Below are 17,193 nucleotides of genomic sequence, written 5' to 3' on the forward strand. Positions count from 1 at the left end.
CAACACAATTCAAACAAATGCATTATATTTACCGTCGTCCTTTCACGGTTATTGGTACGTGATCGGTATCTAAATAATTAAATGGCAAAAGTACCATATTTATTTTATTTATCAAAACTCTGTAATTATAAAATTAGTCGAGAAAAAAACATCACACTTAGCTGTAGGTATGAATGGATATTCTTTCTACTTTTATATCGGCATTTTGCATTAACCCATTTATGCCTAGCGTCTAGAAAAAAGGCCTTGGCAAACAGCGCAGACCCAGATGCATCTGGGTCGGCGCTGTTAGCTGAAAGGAATTTCTATAAGACATATTTTAAATATAGAAATAAATATACTGGACATCCCTAATTTTGGAAATAAATTAATCCAATTTAGAAGGATGGGAAAGTCCACTTGGCATAAATGGGTTAATGTTAGAAAAACTTCGTTTGCATGAATAATCATTATTTTTTTATTCACATGCATTAAGTGAACAATCTGCAAATTGTCATTTACACGTAGAAGACTCATTTACAAACTGGATGTTAACACACATAATTGAAACCGCGTCATGCGAAAATGGGTCTTACAAGCGCAGTCTTTTCAGGTTTTACGTTGCCCGCTATTTAGTCACGCAATGTTTCGTGGTTTTATTGAAGGCTCATTGGCGGACTTGGTAATTTCTGATCAGCGTTTACGAATTCGCAGGCTGTTCTAGAACTACACAATGGTAGCATATGACAATAACACCCATTTTCTTATGATGCAGGTCATTGTATTTAAAGAAATCTAGCAATCTACACATTACCTTGCTGTTATAGAGCTATATTTAGCGCTTGGTATGCGTAAATTATTACAATCACTACATTTTCATACATTTTGAGCACTCTTTTTGTGCACAACCATCTTGAATAACAAAGATGTATCGAACAAATACACCTGCCAAACACGGCTCGTCACTGCAAGTAACATAAACCACACAATACATGTTCAGTTTAAATTAAGCATTACATTTTATGCGCGAGAAAAATGCAATGCCACAGGAGTAAGTACGTCACCCTCGCCGAATGAGTTATAATTGACAACTAAATTTAGCTCGTGAAACGATAAAAAGACACCCACTTTGACTTTAATTACACGCCTTTCTTGATAAGCATTTTTACTCTCGATACCAGTCCGATATGCCCTTATATAGCCATTATATAGGCTACCTTTCTTAACACAATGCACCCTACTTAGACTCGAACTCTCTACCTTTCTTTTTGAGATGTCAAATGTACGTAGGTAGCGAAATAGTTAAGCTTCTTGTTTTTAAGCTGATTGTTTTTTTCACACAATTTAAAAAGAAGAAAAATCATGTACATCAATGACAGAGAAATTGCTATTTCTCAGCATTTTTATTTGTTAGTGCGTGATGTTAAGTGTCGTTTATCCAACATGTATGCATTTACTTTCCAAATGATTGTCCGTTTATAATAAACGTGACAGACGAACCGACACACTGGCGAACATGACAGTGACTATGCCAAAACACATTTTATACAATTACAATACACAACGACCTTTATTATATTCAATAGGTTCAACGCAATAAATGTGGTTACACTCATAAGGGCATTGTAAGAACATAAGGTGTTCATTTCCTTTTAGCCATGTGTCTATCCGTACAAAGTCACGTTACCAGCAATTTGTTTAACCCATTTATGCCAAATGGTCTCCCTCATCCTTCTAAATTGGATCAATTTATTTCCAAAATCAGGGATGTCTAGTTTACTTATTTCTATATTAAGAATATTTCTTACAGAAATTCCTTTAAGCAAACAGCGCAGACCCTGATGAGACGCCGCATTATGCGGCGTCTCATCTGGGTTTACGCTGTTTGCCAAGGCCTTTTTTCTAGACGCTAGGCATAAATGGGTTAATAGCATAGGATAAATCTGGTTCTTGTAAGGGCGGTTCACATCTGAGATTATCTGGTATATAATACGCGCAATACCCACTGTCCTACATACATTATAGAAAAAATATTGCACATGCATGTTTTTGTGTATAATTTTTGTCTCAACTATTAAGTTAATGACCTTTTAAAAGCGATAAAGGGAAACACAATTTAAAATCTAAATAGAATATATACTTATATATTTGTATATAAATGTCTCATATATCATTTTCATCGTCGGAGTAGTACACGTGCTCATGCGCGCGCTTTTGAACCAGCTCTTCCTTTGTTTCGTAAACCGGTGCACCGTATTGCGAGAAATAGTCGGTGTTGATATTGACGGGTCCTTCATAACCGTAACCCTCTTCGGCAATGACGCTTCCGTTTTGCTTCAAGCCGCCATTTTGACCGGTGTAAGTGTATTTTTGGTCGTAATCGTTGTAGCCGTATCCTTCACTTCCGATTATAGTTCCGTTTGGCTTTGACAAGATTTCCTTACTCAAACTGCCGTAAGAATTAGACTTATCGTCTGGTTTCAACGTGTCTTCCGGTTTCCACGTGTTTTCCTCCGGTGGATCTGCCCAAGGTTGTTTCTCACCGGAAGCGAATATTCCGTAGAAGACTACACCAGCGAAATGTACGCTACTGGCGATGATAAAGACTCTCTCCCAGTCATCTGCAGACTGAAACACAAACACAGGCAATTCACTTATATTCTTAAAATCGACACATGCTTGATAACTGCCACATCCCGCTAAACAGTCTGTGATTTATGAATGTTTATTCTGCGAAATATGAACTTTTTTATCAGTTTCCAATTAAAGCTATTTTCGCGTTTTTTTTAATTGCCCTACACAATAACAGCAAAGTTTTTTGTTTTAAACCAACCTCAGAATCACGCAGGGTATGCGGATACTTTGATAACACATGGCACTTTAATAACAGAGAACAACAAAAGCCACGCGCGAGCGGCGAGTTCTTCAGTTTTTTTTTGCATTTATGGTTTGTTCATTTGGTTTTCAGACACGAAACATTGTTTGGTCGATTAATGGTATAGTACGTCAAATTGCGAAGAAAGAAATTCGTGGAAAAAAGGTGGATTTTATACAAACAATGATAAAATTCCATAGATAATCATCATTAGTTAGATGATCAGTACATTTCAACAAAATAAAAATACTTGGAAATAAATCAAGAACGTGCCAACTATTCCAAATAAAAGATCAATATGTCCATGAATGTTACAACCTGTTACATTTTAGTTTACTAACGTATTTGAGGAAATTATAATGTTTAAAGAGTCGGATGCCACATTTTCATAGACACTTCTTTTACCGATCATCTCAATGACAATGGCACTTCTATTCCAGATTATTCGACACCTTTTACCAGATATAACACACTCTTTTAGTGAATCAGAAATGCGGAATTCGCTGTGGAATACTGTTATAATAAGCAGGCGATAAATAAAAATGTATGTACTGGCGAAAATTTAAAACGAATTACCGAAATATTGCTTATCCCTTTGGATTATGATTATGATTTTGTATAAATGTGAACATAATTCGATATGTCTGATGAGTACAGTCTATATGACCATACATTTTCCAGTTTTCGAGTAACCAAACAGATGGATTTTCGCGTAGTACACGAGCTTAAACAATTTAAATTACATTCTTTCTAGCGAAACGTCTGAAGCATCTATTTTACCAGACCACATCTGGCGTTGAAATTTCGACAATGGCCATAAAGAACAATGATTTTTAATTGTTTAGCTTTATTTTACGAAATATAGTACGAATTTTCGTTGGGGTTGAGTAGTAATGTTACTTTAACCCATTTGTGCCTAGTGGACTCTCCCATTCTTCTAAATTGAATCAATTTATTTCCAAAATTAGGGATGTCTAGTATATTTATTTCTATATTTCGAAAATTTCTTACAGAAACTCCTTAAAGCAAACAGCACAGACCCTGATGAGACGCCGCATCATGCCTTTTTCTAGACGCTATGCATAAATGGGTTAGCCAGGAATCTATGCATTCGTTTAAAAAAAAACACGACAGCTCAACAATGACATCTGACAACACAACAATGCATTATCAAACATCTGTTTATACTGATTAACATTATGAAAATACAAGTTGGGCCACATATAGAACGCCGTCCCAATACCTCGTGTCTGGTGAGTGACTCGGTGACGATGGGACACAGCATGCCGGCGATCGTTCCAAACCCGTTACTGAAGCCCATCAGGAGGCTGGCGTACCGGGGCGCTATATCCAGGTGGTTCACGTTGAACCCTGCAGCGAAAGGGTGCAATGAAAGTGAGCTTTGCTATGAGAAATAGGCGCTTAATTCGTGTGAGTTTAGTGTCGCCCTAGATGCAGTCCGCACAGGCTAATCAGGGACGGATCTTTGCACAGGCTAGTCAGGGACGGAACTTTGCACTTTTGTTCAATTTTTCGTTTTAAGAGCAAATCTTTTTATCGTTAGTCCAGTAAAAGCGATTAGTGTCATCACAGGTAAGCCTGTGTCAACTGCACATAATAACCGGGGACGACAATTTAAGCACATGCGCTTAAAGTAACATTACTACTCAAATTCAACGAAAATTTCGTACAATATTTCGTAAAATAAACTTAACCAATTAAAAATCAGTGTTCCTTATGGCAATTGCCGAAATTTCAACGCCAGATGTGGTCTGGTAAAATAGATGTTTATAGATACAAATGCTCGTTGTTTTTTTCATTTTAATTTGCCGCAACGATATCTATTCATACGACACATGAACACTAACATGGTGCGTGTGTCGTATGAATAGATATATTTGCGGGAAATTAAAATGGAATTAATTGTGGTCACAAATAAATAAAAACGAGCATTTTGTATCTACACAAATCTATGTTATAATACCTCATCCAGCGTTGAAATTGTGGCTATTGCTATAAGGAACACTGATTGTTTAGGTGTTAACTTAATTTTACGAAATACTTTACGAAATTTTCGTTGATTTTGAGCGTTATAGAGACTTTAACCCCTTTTCACTACAGCGAGATTCAAGTCTATTGTCCCATTTTCAGATTTGAATGAATGAAGAACACCACTGAATGATAATCCGATGACTTCACATGTACTTATTCTAGCTGGGTTCAAAGCGTGTGTAACTTTGTACAGTAAGTGGTATATTTATAGGCAAATACCCCCATCGTCCAATCTGAATCTCAATTTGAATCTGAATGAATACGTTGAAGTGACCAAAATTGGCTTTTATTCAACGGGGGCCAATTCCATATGTTGAAAAAAGACATCAAATTTAACACACAATACAATGACACGACATCGATGCCGAACTTATCACACACTGGAGTAGTGAGTGCCATTTTGTATGTCTTACGAAATCTCTTGACGTTCAAGCAAATACTGCGCATTTCATTTATTCTACGAATACAAGCATGAAAGGAAACAATATGTCACGAATAACGCAACCGCGAATGCAAATGAGTCGCGCTCTGTGAAAAGAAGGTTTAATGTATGTGCGTAAAGTGTTGTCCTTGATTACCCTGTGCAGTTCGCACAGGCTTATCAGGGACGACACTTTCCGCCTACACTGGATTTTGGCTAAGAAGAGACGTTATTAAGAGAAACATATCATAAATGTGCAGTCCACACAGGCTAATCTGGGACGACACTTACGCACATGCATTAAACCCCCTTTTCACAGAGCATGGCTCATTTGTTTTATATCATCACAAACTTCATATATACACAACTAGAGTATTCAATGAAACTATCTAATAGACTCTATTTTGACTCAGGGTATCGTTGCAAAAATCAACACAATTTAAGACCTTAATTCTCGTTTCAAATACGAAATTATTTGTCAGATCGTGTATTATCGAGAGATCACTGTATAAGCAAAATTACTACTCAAAATCAACGAACATTTCGTACATTTTTTCCTGAAATAAGCTGAACCAATTTGAATAATCAGTGTTCCTTATGGCAATTGCCAAAATTTCAACGCCAGATGTGGTCTGGTAAAATAGATGTTTGTAGATACAAAATGCTCGTTTGTATTACTATTTTGCGTATTTAACTCCATTTTAATTTCCCGCAACGATATCTATTGATACGACACATGAACACTAACATGGTGTTCGTGTGTCGTATGAATAGATGTAATCGCGGGAAATTAAAATGGAATTAATTGTCACAAATAAATAAAAACGAGCATTTTGTATCTACAAAAAACTATGTAATCATACCACATCTAGCGTAGAATTTGTGGCTTTTGCTATAAGGAATACTGATTGTTTAGGTGTTAACTTTATTATGCGTCCCCAAAATTTTTGGGGGAAGCAAGTAGTCGCCGCTTCGTCTGTCCGTGTGTCCGTCCGTCCGTGCAAAATTTTTGTCCGGGCTATTTCTCAACAATTAATGGCCGGAACTCAATGAAACTTTATGGGAAGCTTCACTACCAACAGGAGATGTGCATATTATCAGCCGGTTATGGTCGGATAATTTTTCACAGAGTAATGACCCTATGAAATGTTCTATCAACTGTACATATAGTGCAATTCTTGTCCCCCAACTACTGACTGGAATGAAGCTTTATGGGAAGCTTAACTACCTTAAGGAGATGTGCATGTTAATTGTGGGTTCTGGTTAGATGATTTATTTAGAGAGTAATGGCCCTTTGAAATTTTTAAGTTGCTAAACCATCCATCGTATTATTTTGTCCAAAGTAATGCCCCTCAAGACGTTTCCTTTTATCTGAATATATAGTGCAATATTGTGACAAAAAAAACTTTGGGGAGCATCACCCGTCTCCGACGGTTTCTTGTTTTACGAAATATTTAACGCAATTTTCGTTGATTTTGAGCGTTATAGAGGCTTTAACACTCGACGCTCGGTCGTTTTGAAGAGTGTCATGAGCTAACGCACAATTTGTGTTTAGATGTAAACATGCATCTAATTTTTTCTTGTGTAATGCCGCCACAACCTACATACCAAGGAAAGTTGGTCATATACATTCTTCAACCGTACATATCAATCATAAGTATTATTGAATAACTACTACTTATTGGTTGTTAAAACATTTAGTACTTCGACATGCAATACACGTATGATTAGTCGTGTCAATTCTGAGACTCATAATAAACTTCCTGTTTGATGAACATTATTATTATTATTATTATTATTATTATTATTATTATTATTATTATTATATTATTATTATTACTATTATCATTAGTTTATTATAGTCTCATCAGCATGGTTGCATAAAATCACAGATAGACCAATACTTTAAAACATAAAACACAATCATTGATGCCACTCAATTTTGAGTTACAAGAGACTAGTTAATCTTGACATCACAGACATATTAATTATTTAAAACTTATTGAAAAGGGAGCTTACTCGGAAGCTCATATTGTATCCTTTGTAATTAAGCACTTCCTAGTTATCCTCCTTTCTTTTAAAAGTTATATCAAAACATAAAACAAACAGAATTATATATCAACCAAAGTTTACACATAAGACCTAGATTGTTTCGCTAATCTGATAGTTAGATACTGCAATAAAATGTCAAGAATAAAACACTGAATTGGAAAAAAGGTGCAAGTGCACACTGAAACGAACAAAAAGGTGGTAAGAAATCATTATCCCTTACTGGTAATGTTAATTATTCACTAATTCCTATACAGAATATAAGATCTGTTTTAAATGAAATTATCTGCATTCAATTGATATTTTACGGCGATTACTAAGTTGAAGTTGCAATTTGATAACTTGAAAAATATGGAAGAAGTTTGCCCCACGAACGTATGCCATAAATAACGGACCTACTAAAACACCGACAGACGGAACAACATATGACGCCGATGTAACATTTTGTTTGCGGGGGTATACCAATGGACGAGATGCACACACCGTAATCTGAGCCTGGCCATAGGAAACCGGGACTAAATGCATTTGTGTAATTTGTCACCCCAGATAAGCCTGTGTAGTCTGCACAGATTAAGTATGGACGACAATTTCCGCCTAACCTACATTTTCGCTAAGAAGAGAATTCATTTAACCGAAAAATAAATACAAAAGAATAACACAGGCTTATCTAGGATGACACTTTACGCACATGCATTACGCCCACTCTTCCCAGAGCGAGGCTATATTGTCGACTTTTAAGTCAAACGGAAATATAACATAACTTTTTCCGTCCGCACGTACCTGATATCGCGAAGCCGCTGAAGCCGACGGCGAGAGTGAGACACGTGATTGCCGTCGTGGTGTTCCGAGTGAAGCCGACTCCGAGCAGAAAGATCGCCTCCATGCCAAAACCTGCAGCACACATTCGGCATGTAAGACACTATGCTTGTGAAAAGACGGTACTATAAATGTGATTCAAGCATAATGCTCGTCGTCGTCGTCCTCCTCCTCCTCCTCCTCCATCCTCCTCCTCCTCCTCCTCCTCTTCTTCCTCCTCCTCCTCCTCCTCCTCCACCTCCTCCTCCTCCTCCTCCTCCTCCTCCTCCTCCTCCTCCTCATCATCATCATCACCATCATCATCATCATCATCATCATCATCATCATCATCATCATCATCACCATCATCATCATCATCATCATCGTCATCGTCGTCGACGTCCTCCTCCTCCTCCTCGTCCTCCTCCTCCTCCTTCGACTCCTCCTAATCATCATCATCATCACCACCACCACCGCCATCACAATCACCATCATTATCATCATTATCTTCATCATCAGAAAGTTGAACATTTATATACGTTTAATGACAAATATTTAACAACAAGAAATATATTTCAATTATTTAAATGAACATGATCATAAACTTGAGACAAGTAACAGTCTTTATAACGCATTTTACCTATTGCTTACAGATACATACACGAAATCGTGTATAACACAATCTGATTTTTAATTTATTTTCTATACCGCTGTAATAATATCGTGTATGTTCACCATTCACAAATATGGAAATGATGCAACCGGCTTAGATTTTAATGAAAAAGTATTTAACAACATTACAATTCGGTTAACGTATTCATTTTGTACCTCCGCAGTTAAAGATCTTCCTCACCACGGTGGTGGAGAGTATTCCGCGCCTGCGCAGGAAGTCCGCGATCTGGCCACCTATCGGCACGATGATCGCCATGATGAGATGAGGCAGCGCTGACAGGAAGCCGCTCTGAAAGTTGTATCACTTATTTGTGAGTGCCGATCGTACAAACGACAGCTCGTCGCTACATGCAATGTCTTGTGAAAACGATATTCACGCGTTTATTCCACAAACAGATCAAGCAAGCTCCAAATATCGGGCCTTATCAATGAAACATATTAATTTGACTTAACATCACGTAAATATGATTTATACGTGTATTATAAACATATATGGTAAGGCATAAGCGATGGAAGCAGAGTTTTCATAAACTTAATTTGGGGTATATATACTTCATAATACCGTTGAATTGCGAGGCAAACTATTAAATTTCAAACTAAAGCAATATCAGAATATAATAATTAAAAGAAAATATTGACAACAATACAACAATGGTAGTTTGACAGATTTAACAATAATATGCATATCAGAATTAATGTAACATATTTACAACAATCCTAGTTTTGAGTACTTTAATGCTTTACCATTTGCAATTTTGTACAAATCCACGAAAAAAAAAAATAAGTCCGTGTTAGTGTGGACATCGCAATCTTACCTTAGACAGGTCGAAGCTGAAGACCTCGCTGAAGTAGCTGGGCTGCTCGATGATGAGCAGGTAGAATGTCCAGCTGCGACAGAAGTTCGCCACCATGATGGCAATGACCGGCATGGACGTCGCAAACTTAAGCCACGGGGTCTTCATGTCCTGAATTGTGGAGTAAGAGCTTAAGGCAAGATTTAGCTTTCCGAATGCGACGTTAAGCGTGAAAATGTTGTTTTGCGGCATTAAGCGTTGGTGCTGACCGTAACCGTCACCCTTGCGACATTTAATGTAAAGTGCGATATTTAGCGTCTAATTTGATAAGCTTGAAAGAAGCAGAAGTTAAGGACTTACCAGTTAATACTGTGTTATACGAAATGTGAAAGAATTGCGAAGTAAATGAGGAATTATGATGTGTAGAATAATGTCATGAATATAGCAGATTTCTGCGAACATTGCGGATTATTGCTTTTTTGCGATTATATTATCAACATTAGTGTATATTATGGACATTTCGCGTTCGACTGCTGGCTGTATTCGGCCACTTATTAGCACGCCCTTCCTGAAATGTGCTATTCGGCTTTTTCATATGTACCGGTACTCATTAATATGGTTGTCTCTAAATCAAGTAAAGTTTTGGATGAATTTATACACATATTGCAAATATGAGACTGCAAGATTATAAAGCTTGCATACCTAACATTGTTGTTAGTTGCTAAATGTGGAATGGAGTCTTGTTTAATAAAACATGGAAAGACAAGAACGCCGAGGTGAACATACTTACGTCATACAGAGAGGACAAGTTCACTGTAAATACGGCGCGATTACGCGTTTATGCGTGATATTGTTTCATTAAAAGAAAAATATGTATTCAAAAATTAATTTTCGTTTTCCACTACTATTCACGGTGTTTGCTACCAGAAGGCATACTTTGAATTATAACATACTGAATCTTTGTATTATCGTTTAATTCAATCCATAAAGGGCATCTACTTGTATTCACATATAAATGCAACATTGTGTGTGTGTTTTTCAGCCTTTACCACATGGTAGTATTTTAATTATAATTACATATTCGACGTAAATTACCTTTATCAAGACGCTCGTGTTTTCCCCGATGCAGGTCTCGATGTACAAGCGCTCGTGTTCGCTAATGTACGGATGCTTGGCGGGTGTGTCGAAGGCTAAGAACCACCAAATCACGCACCACGTGATCCCCATGACCCCTGTAACAAAATAAAGAATTTATATGAAAATACCAATCCATTATTACAACTGTCTAAAAAACCTTACGAAAGTCTTTATGATCGATGAAGTATTACTTAATGTTGATTTTTTTCATTATGTTGTTTAAGTACGGAACTTTCCAATATTTAATAAGTTACGATCGTAATAGTTTAAATGTGGCAAACTGTATACATATACTTGTGCACGGTGCATATATTACATCCCTATTATAGATTATAGTAGTATTCTCATTCTGTCTGCTTCATTTGCATTGTTATTGGGTAATAAAATTTCTGCAAGACATAAAACAGCGGCCTATTGTCAACATAACTTAGCCCCAAGACAGTTTCAACAGTTCGATAAGAGGCCGAGAAAACATAATAAGTCTCCCATTTGGAAGTGTTTATGTGGAGGCTCATATCAAATATGACAGTCTCAACCAATTTCAACCAGGAGATGGGCCTCTGTAAATCGTCAGCGTCATTCAAATCTTATAAGAATGAGTCCGTTGCAAAATAAAACAATGTAGCAAAAATATGCGAGTACTCGAAAAAGTTGATGTCCTTCCTAAACAATCCCATAAGCCAAAGTACATTTAAACATTATTTCAGTCGAAGCTTAAGTTGGGTTTGGTTTGTGTATTGTTCAGGAATGTTTGTAGGCTCTAAGCAGTTCACGATATAAGCACTTCAAGTAAAAACGTATTGAATACTAGTATGTGGGCTTAGCATGCAAACATAATCGCAGTAACAATTGAAAAAACATGTGAATAAATATTTAACATAATATTATCAATTTATAAATTGCATAACAAGAATATGTTGTCGAGATTGCTTGATAATAATCAACATTTCCCATCTATTAATTTAAGTTATTGATAAAATTAAATAACTGTACATGTACGCATAAATTGCATAAATTGCACGGACAGAGCACTTAATACGACGAATTTGTATTTTTACAGTCTTACCGAATACGTAGAAACCGGATTGCCAGCCGAATGTCTTAGTAAGAATTCCGGACAGAGGCATTCCAATAACCGCACCAGCATACGAACCTGAAGTATTTTTTAAAACAATAAAATAATATAACAACGTTTATCCGAAAACAAAATGACCATATACTCGTTCATTAGAAATTGTTATCGGATATCCGTTTTCGTGTGTTATTTTAACATGACCAGCATTGATTTTGTCGCCTGTATATTTTAAACAGTGAAAAAGCACAAACACTTTAATATTACGCTGCATTAAATGCAGTGAAAGTTTTGCGACCCAAAGTTGTTTTAACTGTACAAGTACAATGTTAATAAGTCATTGGCTGTGATGTGTGTTGACACATCAAAAGCAGAGACACATGCATAGTAAGCTTTTAATCGACGTCTGAAAGCATACTTATAGCAAAAAAGATTACGATTCCTTGCGTATTGATCAATAATTAACACATTTAAAGTAATGGAAATATGAAAATAATCGTATCATATTAATGATGTAAATGAGTGCATACCAGTAAAAGATTCTTTTAAAAAAGTGTGTTAAAGGTCAATGTTCATTAAATGATTGCTCCCAACTATTCCAAGAATCAAACATTACATTTTGACGTATGGGCACGCTTATGTTCATTGTTGTGTTTTCAACATATAGAAACGTTCTTTAAGCGCCCTTTTGACATATTTTCGTATTTCTTAAATATTCTATTAAATCAATTTACTTACAGAACTGATATGTCTCTTACATTTTGAAATATGTGTTATTAAAAGTAAAAACATTTTAAGCGATGTGCTTCTCTCCAGGGATCGAACACGGGAACTCTGGCATCAACAGCTAACCCGCTTCAACTAAACAACGCAGGCGTTTGAAATAAGACTGTAATTTAATCACTTTGTCGGTAATTCACTTTTTTAAATTATGGACCAAAGGCGTTACATGCGCTTTTTTCTGTTACAATCAATAAATGAACACGTATTTTAGTCTATTTGCTTTTATTAAATCATCTAGTTTCATAACTTGTTTCAATTATGTCATTATTCCAATTTGATTTTGAGATAACATATTTGTTCAATGTATTTATTAATTGGGTACGTTACTTTACTAGTTTTAATTAACGGATAATAATTATTTTGTTTCTTACGGAGGACTGTCGACTTTTTTAAGGCTGTAATATAGTTAAACTTTGTGGCGGCAAGCATTTACCTTGCGGCTATGGACGGTTAGAGAGAGGTAATGGAGAGGAAGGGGTAAATTTACAGAATTTTGATATCAATCTGCAATTGTGAAATTATTTGAATAATTTGAATAAGGATTCAATTTTCCAAACGTGTGCCCCAAAATACCGCGTGCATGTAATATTGTGCGTTTTTAACGAAGTCGGTGAATATAACAACAACGAATTGTGCCTACATATGTTTAAATAAAAATGGATCGATCGTTACAATATCATGAAAAGTAACAAACAAAACAATACAAAGACAAATATAACTTTGACCTTACCTTCCGAATGAAAACGGATTTTTGGTCTCGTTAATAGTAATGATGTAATGATAACGTTAATTAAAACAAGAGCATGAATAAACGTGTATCAGAAATAACTTTTGCATCCTGACATTTACTTGCTCGCAAATTAACAAGCTTCCTTCATACATATTTCTAATTTTCCGATGATAAAGGATGGTTTGCGATATTTCACCACTTCTTGTTTCATTTACTTGTTCTATTTATAAACAAACTTTTCTTTTTGATAGCCTTTTAGTATTTTTGGTTAGGCAATGGTTACTTCAGCAGAAATTTGCCTGTATCTTGATAATAGACTTTAAACGCCGTCGGCGCTCTTGTTTAGAAGCGTGTTTTACCTGTTTGAATAAAATGGATTCATTTTCAAATCCATGACAATTAAAAAAATGTAACTTTGCCAGAGGATGAACAAGTCCTTTTACTTTTTGAAAAAGTATATTTTTTCTTAAAAAACAACACATTTCTCTTTGCTCATATGTCTGACTATCTTTTTGTTATTTGATATTCAGTCCATATATCAAGGTTTTTAATCACGTACAAAATTGCAAAATAAAAAATGATGACATAAATTAGAAACTAATTCGAAATCGCGCCAAAAATTCGATTTCAAGAAAACATAGCTTTACTTCGATCGAAGAAAATGTGAATCAAATGAGACTTGTTGCTTCTGATTAAGCTTTCCCAGTGGATTCAATGCCACGAATCAAAAGATGTTGTTCCAAGGCTTGCCTCAAGGGACATCGTGAAAAACATTTCGAACTGATGAGTTTCATCCACGTGCGTGCATATTTATTATTTATCAATACAGAAATCAATTATGAACTACGTAAAAACAAATTAATTTAATATTGCCGTTGTTTTAGCTAGTAATTGATGTCTTTTCGTACGAGCTCTTTGTGCTCCGATGCTTCTCATTCCGTTGTTGGTACATTAATCAAGAAACATTGTATTTTACTCAGTTATGTGCATACGAAAATGTACATTAATTAAATAATTCTGATTGAATATTGTTAGTGATTTGGTGAAATATATCTTAACAATATTAGTTTACAGTAATTTCCAAAATATATTATTTGGAAGGAGAATGGTAAACAGGAAAAATACGTCGATGTTGATGCGTTAATATTTTTTAGATCATAAAATTAAATTTATATAATAATGTCTTTTTAATTTTCCGGCCCCTTTGATGATAAATTTCTTTAATTTGAAGAATACTACATGTATGTTATTCACTTTCTCGCAATGCAATATAAGTTTATCGTATTTAGAACAATTCAATTGTAAATCATAATGAAACACACAAAATATAAACTGTATATGCTATTAATGTTGTACCCAATTATGTTTTCATTTGTGTATATATATATAAATTAAATATACATTAGTCATAGCGTGTGTTGTAATATTAACGTATAACATACTTTCTATCAGAATCACTGAAGAGTTTTCGGACACCAATATGCAAATTGGCAACTGGTTGTGTTTGCTTATAACCTAAATGTGGATTAGATAAGACTCATGCCATATCCAGCGACGACCCAGCCGAATTGTCTGCCAGTATCTTCCGCAAAACATTTCCAAATTGTATTTATTTTCTTGCTCTATATGCAACGCCAGACCCCGTTGGCAGATTAGTACATGATAATGCTGCCAGAGCAGGAATGAGTATCCATGACATTTTCTGATTGATTAACGCTTTATCACTATGGGAACATTTCTACAGAGCAACGGATGATTGCGAAATAAGAGTGGAAACATCCCCTAATGTGATTGGTGAATTCTAATAACATTTTATTCCCGGATTTAAATTTCTAAATTAAATTCTTGCCGTTGTAGGAACTTATCTAACATTCTGTTCTAAAAGTAATTGAATATTTTTAAGAGGCCTTGAATTTGTTCCTTCAGCTATGTGTTACGATGCAGTTGCCATTATAATGCTTAATGGATTTAAAATGCAATCGAGATTTATACACTTTGTAATTGTGTTAACGTATACATATATTACCCGATTTGAAAAAAAGTGTAACGTACATTTACACAACATGTTTTTAGTGAAACACATTGCTTTAGCCATACGGTGGACTTGTGGTCATCCTAATATGATATTTTTTATAGTTTTCGATTCACTAAATTTTGAATGTAAATCACGTTTGACCTCGGTTCCGCTTTCATTGACAATGCTCTTTAATTACTAAGTTCAGTGAGTTAATCCAGTATTCATAGATGGAAAACATGTTTGCATATGTCCAGGATTTGATACCCGTTCAAAGAGAATTTGCGCTACATGTTGTTGTTTCTCGTTTCTTGGTACTTTGTGTGCGCTACTCAGTAACAGCGTGTACGGGGGCAATCATTAACGTTTTCAAAGTTTGGTCATTCTTAGCTAAGTATCTATGAACAGTGTGCCAACCCTGTAGGGTCATCAGGAAAGACCTCCTGCTGGTAGCACTAGGTTTCCTTCGCATTTTAGGTGACACCTGTGTATTTCGAAGTAAACGAAGTGCTTCGTACAGGTTAATCAGGGACGACACTTTCCGCCTTAACTGTGCTATCTTTAAACGAAATTACAATCACAGCGGAAAGTGTCGTCCCTGGACTGCACAAATTAATCTTGGTCGACGCTTTACACATATGCATTAAATCCCCTTTTCACAGAACACGGACCGAAATTTTTAAGGTTTAAAAAATATGAATAAATATTAATTTTGAGGTGATCGTATGCAGTGTGCATGGGTTTGGCTTGTGGTGTCGGGGTGGGGGTGGGGGTGAAGGGGCTAGCCGTAGATCCCGGATGCATCAAGAAACCACAGCTGTCCGGTATGGTGGCAAATTATACTTATTCACTTATGTGTTAATCAAACACATGTGCCGCAATAGCACCGTTGGAAAGTAATGACTACGAAATGAATTACATGTTATAAGAGGCATGCGCTGAAACTACCTGCGATTTATAAATAAACTAGTAAATTGTAGCATAGTCTTCTTGCAACATTAAATACTACATGTACAAATGTCATTATTCGATATACTTAACGATAATAAAAAACGTTATAAACGGATTTAGATGGGGTTTTAGAACCTTTCCAAGACATATAGATCTTTAATCAATTCATGTCTCTAAAGAAGTTTTATTTAAATATGCGATGGCAAATATAAATGACGTTTTCATATAAAGCGATCGCAGGCAAAATCATCCGATACATTTTTCGGTCAATGTTATGTGCTGTCACATTTCGAAATGTCAATTACACGTTTCACGACATAAACAAATACACACTGTAAATATTGAGAGGGTTTTACTTGTGATATTTGCTTAAAGACAATGGACCTTTTAACAGTAGGCGTAGTTTAATGATGTATCTCTCTGTGCATTGACTTTGAACAGATGTGGAGGTATGACAAGAAAAGGAGGCTACGCTGCTGTAGCGCCCACCGTTTTCTTAATGGACGGACTAGATAGTGCCTCTTAGTTACAATAAATATGGGTGAAGCTGTTAGTAAATCGTTCAAGATGACAATGATTACCACAGAAGGAGATGGTTGCCAACTTGGATCTTTCCAAAGGCGGTGCCCAGTGGCTCCAGATGCCGTGGCAGGCTGGGTATGTCACACCCTAAAGTAAAACAAATATAAACATACTTAAATATGAATAGTAAACTAAAATATGAATAGGCCGTGCTATACGAAAAAAAGGTTTAATGCATGTGCGTTAAGTGTCTTCCCAGATTAGCCTGTGTGGATTTTTCCTAGCAAACATCCAGTTTAGGCGGAGAGTGTGGTCCCTGGTTAGCCTGTTCGGACTGCACAGGCTAA

The 17,193-nt window shown here is 35.8% G+C and overlaps 1 protein-coding gene across 1 annotated transcript in view; it reads right to left on the minus strand.

Moving 5' to 3' along the window:
* Positions 1–443: 443 nt before the first annotated feature.
* Positions 444–17,193, minus strand: part of LOC127854286 (vesicular glutamate transporter 1-like) — a 30,623-nt gene continuing 13,873 nt past the window's right edge. Inside the window, exons 6-13 of the mRNA XM_052389395.1 lie at positions 16,906–16,993; positions 11,841–11,927; positions 10,733–10,869; positions 9,659–9,808; positions 9,000–9,132; positions 8,157–8,267; positions 4,098–4,225; positions 444–2,607 (exon numbers count right to left, since the gene is read on the minus strand). Of these exons, the coding sequence (XP_052245355.1) occupies positions 2,143–2,607; positions 4,098–4,225; positions 8,157–8,267; positions 9,000–9,132; positions 9,659–9,808; positions 10,733–10,869; positions 11,841–11,927; positions 16,906–16,993 (1,299 nt within the window). The 3' untranslated portion in view covers positions 444–2,142. The remainder of the gene's footprint in view (positions 2,608–4,097; positions 4,226–8,156; positions 8,268–8,999; positions 9,133–9,658; positions 9,809–10,732; positions 10,870–11,840; positions 11,928–16,905; positions 16,994–17,193) is intronic.

Source organism: Dreissena polymorpha, chromosome 1 (genome assembly GCF_020536995.1).
Source record: "Dreissena polymorpha isolate Duluth1 chromosome 1, UMN_Dpol_1.0, whole genome shotgun sequence".
NCBI lineage: Eukaryota > Metazoa > Mollusca > Bivalvia > Myida > Dreissenidae > Dreissena > Dreissena polymorpha.